This window comes from Kryptolebias marmoratus, linkage group LG5 (genome assembly GCF_001649575.2).
Source record: "Kryptolebias marmoratus isolate JLee-2015 linkage group LG5, ASM164957v2, whole genome shotgun sequence".
Lineage (NCBI taxonomy): Eukaryota > Metazoa > Chordata > Actinopteri > Cyprinodontiformes > Rivulidae > Kryptolebias > Kryptolebias marmoratus.
Genome location: NC_051434.1, coordinates 12,209,609 through 12,217,540, shown reverse-complemented (window position 1 = coordinate 12,217,540; position 7,932 = coordinate 12,209,609). Strand labels below are relative to the sequence as shown.

General features: G+C 39.3%; 1 protein-coding gene across 1 annotated transcript; it reads left to right on the top strand.

Moving 5' to 3' along the window:
* The first annotated feature begins 2,003 nt into the window (after positions 1-2,003).
* Positions 2,004-7,632, top strand: sla1a (Src like adaptor 1a). The gene is made up of 8 exons (XM_017420574.3): positions 2,004-2,160; positions 2,581-2,677; positions 3,002-3,110; positions 3,304-3,384; positions 3,539-3,642; positions 4,522-4,653; positions 5,107-5,236; positions 5,867-7,632. The coding sequence occupies exons 1-8, from the start codon at positions 2,107-2,109 to the stop codon at positions 6,066-6,068; spliced, it is 909 nt and encodes a 302-aa protein (XP_017276063.1). The 5' UTR covers positions 2,004-2,106; the 3' UTR covers positions 6,069-7,632.
* Positions 7,633-7,932: the final 300 nt, after the last annotated feature.

Here is a 7,932-nt window from a genome sequence, read left to right as displayed (position 1 = left end):
CGAAATAAACATTTGAAATATATGAGTTTGTATGTAATGTATGAATATAATATACAAGTTTCACTTTTTAAATGGAATTACTGAAATCAATCTACTTTTTCATGATATTCTAATTTTATGACCAGCACCTGTATATATATATATATATCTTTATTATTTTGTGTTAATGAAGAAGCCCTGTTATACATAAACAGGCACCTGAAAAATATTAATGTATAATGTTAATGTATTAACAGTATTAAAATAGAAATGTATAATCTGTTATACATAAACAGGCATCTCATGTTTTGAAGTGGGTTTCTGTCAAAAAGTCATAAACATCTACTATCTTAGCTGCTACAGATAACTCTTTGAACGACCTCAGTTTGTGGAAATAAAGTTTATTTCTAGCAGGATTGACAAGCTAACAGGTAGTCTGAGTCCATTCAAGACCAATGAGGATTTCCACCATCTTAAAACATTTCCAGTTTTAAAAAAAACATTAATTGAAGTAACCCGGTACCAATGAAAATGCTGTGTTATAAACCTTTACATTGCCATCAATTTGACATGATATGCTCTTTTACAAAGAAAATTATGGTTATTTACCAGCACAAACAGCAGCAGTTAACTATAGCACCTCCTGGGGCTCCTCCAATAGGAGCTTCATTATTGTTCTTCCAAAATGACAGCAGTGTAAAGGTCTAGAGAAGTCCTCTCATCAAAATGTTTGGGATTGGACTTGTTAAAGAGCTTAAAATCTACTTTGGACCTGGCTTGACTCTGACTAGCCATTATTTTGTCAGTCCATTCCAAATTAAACATTATTTTTGCAAATTGAGGTCTTTTTACATCTATCTACAACAGGTAAGATATTATTTATTTCCACTCTAAAACATCAGAACTATCTATTTATATAGAGTCTGAGGAGGGAACCTAATAAAGAGGAAACTGGGCTATGAATTCTCTATTTTGAAGGATTTATTTTAAGGATGTGTGATATATATATATACAGTACATACCTGTTAACCTATATGGCTATGGCTGTAAACAAAATGCCCTGATTTCAACTTGATTTCAACTATAATGCACATTAATGAAGTTACAATTAGATAGAATTAATCCAAGTTACAATTTATATGCAGTCAAGAGTTAAAAACACTCAGGCATGACAAAATATAGATGATTATTAAGTTATATAGAGGTCTGTCTGTGTGGGCAACATTTCCAGTCAAGTTTTCACCAAAGTCTCTCGGGTATTTTCATAGCCAGTGAGCTGCATCTGGTATCTGCCTGTAAGCACACATTCCCACCTAGAGTCGATGTAGAATTGCCAATTAACCGAACACGCCTGCTTCTGGACTGTGGGAGGAAACCAGTGAACAGGAAGAAAACCCATTCATGCTCAGGAAGAACATGCAAACTCCACGCAAACAAGCCCCAGCTGAGTTTTGAACCTACAAGGCAATCTCTTTGCAGGCCAGAATTAAAGACTATTTCTCTAAACTGAGGTTGTTCAAAGAGTTATCTACAACAGGTAGCATGTTAACTGTCCATAATCATTCAGCAGCACCCCACAAAAGATCTGAACTTTTTATGCTCCAGTGCAACAAAGATCAAAACAGAACTTCATTTCTGTCCAATGCAATAGCACTAAAATAGCTTCTTTTCATGACTAATATTAAAATACAAAATACCAGCTTAGATTATTGGACCTCCATGTAAAATTCTGATCAGTTTTGTCAATGTTCACATATAGTTCTTCTAAAAAATCCACTTATTATAGAAATCTTTTGAAATTGTTTTTGTAAAAATAAATAAATAAAACAATGACGATTTTCTAAAAAAAAACTGAAATATGAAATTAAAACCAAAATCGGAGCTTTTACTTACTCATAATACCTACATCGAGGTGAATGTTGTACGCTCTGCTCCTACATGTTTTTCTCGTGTGTCTCAACGCCACATTCGTCGCCTTCTCTTCCTCATTTCAATACAGGAAGTGTGTTCGTACTCAGACGTGGGGCTGCCAGCGGACTCTGGGGCAAATCATTCTCGTAAAGCCTTGCGAACATGATCCATCTTTAGCGCCTGACTCCGCCGCTGCCACCATGCCCCGCTTGGACCATGAACTTCAGCACCACATTAGATGCCACATCTGGTAAACTACAAAGTCTATGGGTAAGGTGTCTTGGTTCTACATCCAGTTCTTGTGCACGGGCAGAGCAGCTGCTGCTCCATACAAGATAACTGAACACACTCTGATGTGGATGTTCATTTAATAAACAGGAACTGTTGAAAACACAGACCAGTTTGTACAAATTACACAAGATGATGTGCGCTTCACAGTTTAGGAACTGGATTTGGCAATACCTTACTTGGCTATATAGCTGTCAGTACACCAAGTGAAGCATTGCAACGGAAAAATTGGGTTTGATAGCATCTCGCCTCAGCTTCCCCATTCTGAACAGGGTGTTTCTGTTGAGGGTGCTCTCCGCTCATTTTGTGGAGAGGTGCAATGTTTCTGGGACGTCAGCAGAGAGAAGTTAAGTAGAAGAAAAGTACAAACTGGTGCATGTCTTTCTCTTGACTTGACTTCAGGCTGGAGTCCGGTCCCCCAGGGAGATGGGGAATGTGATCAGAGGTGTCGGTGCCGGAAACAAGGGGAACAGTGAGAACTGTGACTGCGCTCTAAAAGGTACAGTCTTAATGCAAACACCTGTGGAATAGTGTTTGCAATTCATGTTTGTTTCTAAAAATTGTACACTGAAAGTTTTATCTTCTTTTCTCGGGGTCAGCTACGTGGTACTTTGTGCAGTTAAAACAACAAATAATGTATAAATGAGATATAAAACATAAAATATTTTGCAATAATCCAGGTTTGTCAAATCTGCAAGGTCCTGTGAGACAAAAATTATGACTTACACTCAAAAAATGAACTGACAATTGGCTGAAGTTTGGTGTTGCACATTTTATTTTGTTATTTTCCAAAAAAGTAAAAGCGTGTGGCTATGTTCTGCAGATTCCGAAGGTTCTGATGAAGACATAGTGGTTGTGCTCGACGACTACCCCTCCGCCGAAATCAGCGAGCCCATCTACAGAATGGGCGACAAGCTCCTAGTCATTGCACAGTATGGTGGTGTTTTTATAGTTTTTATCTCTTTTTTTTTTTTTAAATGCCAGGTTCTTAGCATGCATCACGAGGTTGCAAGATTCCGAGTGGCTATGAGGAAATAGAGTTTTAAAAAAAAGAGAAACTTTATAGGGAAGTAGAGACACAAAAGGTCAGCTGTTAATTCCGTTTTCTGTATTTGTGATGATCAGGGAAGCTTACTGGTGGAGAGTTCGCTCTGGAGGGAAGGAGAACTACATACCCAACACCCACGTGGCAAAGGTGTACCACGGGTAGGTACAAACTAAAGCTGGCCTGGATGGTCTTTTTAACCCTGCTGAAAGCTAGTAAAAGAAAAAAAGTTAACATGCTCCTATTTTCATCTCTACTTTGAATAATTTGACGTGCTTCACTGTTAATCTCATTATGGGCTCGTCGTTCTGTCAGGTGGCTCTTTGCAGGAGTGGGGAGGCTGAAGGCCGAGGAGCTGCTTCTTTTACCCGGGAACAAAGTGGGCTCATTTCTGGTGCGGGAAAGCTCCAGTGAGAGAGGTAAGAACATAAAGTGAACCAGCAAAGAATGCATACGTGTACTAGAGCTGAGACCGAAGGAAGCTGCAAAGAAATATATATATATTTAGAACAGAGCTGAGGTTCTAAAGGGATAGTCTGGTCATTTTTGAAGTGATATTCTGTCAAATCAGTAGTTAGTACCTAATCAGTCATAGAGCATGGAGTACAGAGAAAAGGGGAGAAGTCTTCCTCCAGGCTAGGCGAATAGTTAGCCAAAGGGAGCCCATTTTCAAATTGTTTTTCAGTCTTATAACAGCTGTTATGTAACATCTTGTCATTTTCTCAAATGAACAATGTCCACGTTACCCAGTGAATGTATGGCACTGAGAGGCTGTGGACGTATGAGTCCACCTGGAGTGGACTCATACGTCCACTCCAGGACCTATGGAGTAGACGTATGATGTACGTTGGCAAAACATCCCTTCGAATAGGACTAGACTAAGACTAAAACAGTTCTACCAGTGTTTGTATGCTATTGCATCTAATTTTAGCTCAGTAGCTGTAAAACTGGCTGACTTATTTCTGTGTTTGATCAGTTTGATTAGCCGTGGTGACCATCTTGAATTGACTTACACTCACACACACAATTACATGATAAATACATGCAAACTGATGCTAAACACCCTTTAAAACACCAACAGACTATTAGCTTAGAGAAACTGTTTTTATATGTGAGGGTGAACACGTGAAACACATTCAAAGATCTTCATCTTCATCTAAATAGACACCTAGCTTGTCAACAAAGCTCCATATCATTTCATGTTGTTCTTTATGGCTTCTCTTCTCTAAATACACAGTGTTTTAAAATTAGCATTTAGGTGGATGTGGTGTTTTTAATGGTGTGTGTCATATCCTCAGGTCTGTATTCGCTCTCGGTGAGGCACAGGCAGATAAAGCACTATCGCATCTATAGGCTGGACAACAGCTGGTACTACATCTCCCCGGGGCTCACCTTCCAGTGCCTTGAAGATATGATCAACCACTATTCTGGTAGGTGCTCGCAGTGCAAAGGTTTCTGTCTACCTCCTGAGCAGGATGTCAGAAATCAAAAATGCAGATAAAAGCAGGCGACCGCGTGCTCTTAAATTAGGTGACCGAAAATAATTTTCATGCTCCTAATATAGCAGCATTTCTTATCAGCGTTGACTTTGTATATGTGCTTCCGGGACTCGCAGAGCATTTTTGGAACAAACAGGAAATAAGATAAAATATGGTCACTTGATAATTACCACCCGTGCAAAAACATTCAAAGAAGAAAGTCTGTGAGTTGATGGTTGAAGTGGTGCAAAGTGCAGAGCAAGAACGGACTGCAGATTTTACTCAGTTTGGTTTGTGTGGGGTTTGCTTGAGCAATGGTGTGTGAGGCTTAATGCAAATAATGCAACTAAATGTCTCTTCTGACTTTATTTTATTTCCCCCCCCCCCTCGTCTCTTCCTCTGCAGACACTGCAGATGGACTGTGTTGCACATTAACGACTCCCTGTCTGTCAGAAAAAGCGAGGACAACAGGGGCAGCTCCCGAACCTCCACCTGTAGTTATGCGACGCAACTTTGACTGGAAGAAAGTCGACAGGTATGGAAGACTCCTGGCCCTACGGAACAAGTTTAACCACGTTAGAATAACAGCTGCCTGTGGTTTCTGGAAACTAGTGAAATGACTACGCTTGATCAGCTCGACTGGCTGATCTGACGATCAAAAACCAAATTACTCTGACGCAACAAGTTGCGATCAAAACTCCAACTGAGAGGCTTATTTGCTCTAACAATTAGCAGCTGATTGCTATAGATACCAAGCTGTAATTTTCCATCCCTAAAGCTACAATAAATGAATGATTTAACAATCTATTCTAGTTTCTTTCCTATTCCACAGCTAAAAAAATTGAAATGATGCACTTAAATTTTTTTGAAAAAAAAAAAAAAAAAAAAAAAGGCCAGAAGCAATAATCGGATTTTTAAATATGTGTGTCAGTTTGTGTGTCCTGATTAGTGCATTTCTACTAAAAAAGAAGCAACAACAACAAAATTTCTGAAAATTTGCAATGAAATATTGAAAAAAAGTGAATCATTGCTAAATGACTCTACACAAAACCACCATTTCTTTCCATAAAGAACCTGGGAATCATCAGAATGAGCAAAAATCTATGTGGGTGTGATTATTTTGCTGGTAACTAAAATCTACTGTCCTCATCTGCACTTTTTATAGGAAACAGCTGGTCAGCACAGACAGCCACAGTGACAGCGTGGTGAGTTACGGCGTCAGGAACAGCATCGCCGCCTATCTGTCCTTTTCTGGCCACGAGAACCCTGCGCAGCTGCAAGCGGAGCTCAGGAAGAAGAAAAGCAAATCTGTGTACGCCATCCCCGAAAATGTCAACGCGAACAGCGAGTTTGACGAAGACTTCTAGAGACCAAGGTTCAAATAAAGGGAAAACGAGCCCGTCTCTGACATCTACTACACATTCTGGACATCGGCTAAGGGGTTTCACCGACCTCACACCCATCCAAGGATCCTGAGCATAAAAGTGTGTTTAATAAGCACTTTGAAATAATCTAAGAGTAATTTAACAAGAAGCATGCGAAGGGGACTTGAACTGCATGGTGACACAATATAATGCTTGGATGCTACTCAAGGGCCAAAGAGACAACCTGGCATTATTAGAATATAACAGGCTCTAATCCTGTGGATATTGTCTGATAAAATGATTGTGTTTATGAGTAGAAAAGGATCAGAGTATTTCCTGTGGAGTTAAGAATTACTGAGTATTGCGTGTTTGTGATACGTCTTAAATGAGCAAAGATTTGCGTGGCTAAATACAATCTGATTACTTTTTCAGCACATATGTTTGACAAGGAAATGCTTTTGCTCACCCTGGGATAGTTTAGTTCCTTTGAAGAGATTTTGTGGAAAGGTTATGAACAATTATTATCTTACTTGTTGTAGGTCATTCGTTGAACCTCCACTATAAACACAATTAGGTTCAGCTGTATTCTGTCTCGTTTGGCTCTACATCACTGGTGTCCAGTCCTGGTCCTGGATTGGGACCACTATCCTGCATGTTTTATGGCTCATTTACATTGTCAGGCTTGGCCCGGCCTGGGTTTAGTTGATTCCCTGCTCCTCAGCAGGTTTTCAACTTCTGCAGAAGCCTGCTAATCACTCATTCATTCAGATCAGGTGTCACAGCAGAGAAACACTTTAAACATGCAGGATAGTGGCCCTCCAGGACCAGGATTGGACACCACTGCTCTATATCTTCAATCAGCATTTTTCACACTATCGCTTTGATGCTGATGAGTCTAAAGACAAATTATCAACGCATCGCTCATTCTTTGCTTAAATACATGCACACTTTGCTCATTAGTTTTTGTTTTTGTTGCTGTGGTATGAAGAAATGCACGTGCTCGGCGTTATCTGAGAAATAGTAAAGAAACTGAGACGTGGGCGAGCAATTCCTGTCTGACTACTCCTTCCTAAAGATAACCAAACGCGTTGAACTATCTTTCTGCTATTCTAATCTCAACTGAACCGTATAAGCCCAAACCCATTAGACATTCAGAACATGTGTAAAATGTGTGTTATACTTCTGATGTATTTAACTACTACCATATATTTATGTTTTTAGCTGTTGCACTGTCAGAGTGGCGATGTGCGACGCTTCTGTTCGCCTTTTTTGTTTGGTTTTTATAAATATGTATTTATGTTTTAAAGTATGGCTTAACTGGAACCACAAGTGGCCAATATATTTTCTTTCATTTGCATGGATAATTGTTATTATCCTGTCGGTTTTAAACTGAAGTAATCACTATGTGCTAGGATTGTGTTGCCATGAAGAGAAGCTAAGGCTGCGAATCAAACCACCAACTTAACTGCATTGCTACACTGAGAAATGCCACTCGCCTGCATCAAATAAAAGCATGTACAACTTGTTTAAAAAGAAATGTAGAATAAATATGAACCTGTACATAGTCTGTGTTGTTCGGTTCGATTTAATCTTTCAATCTGTCTCAACTTTTTTTTGTTTGCTTGGTTTCCATATGACTGGCAGATGGAACTCCTTTGCTCTAACTAATTGCACATCTCAAACCGTGAATATTTAGTACATCTACGGTGGAAATATTTGTGGCGTAAAAATAAACCTAAAGCCAATATTTGTTTTGCAATGAGCTTGAGCAATTTCCGCTTCTGCATTTACCAGCTGCCTGGACTTGAACACAATCCACCAACCCTAAAGGAGAATGACATGTGAAAACATCAGCTTTGCATCTAAA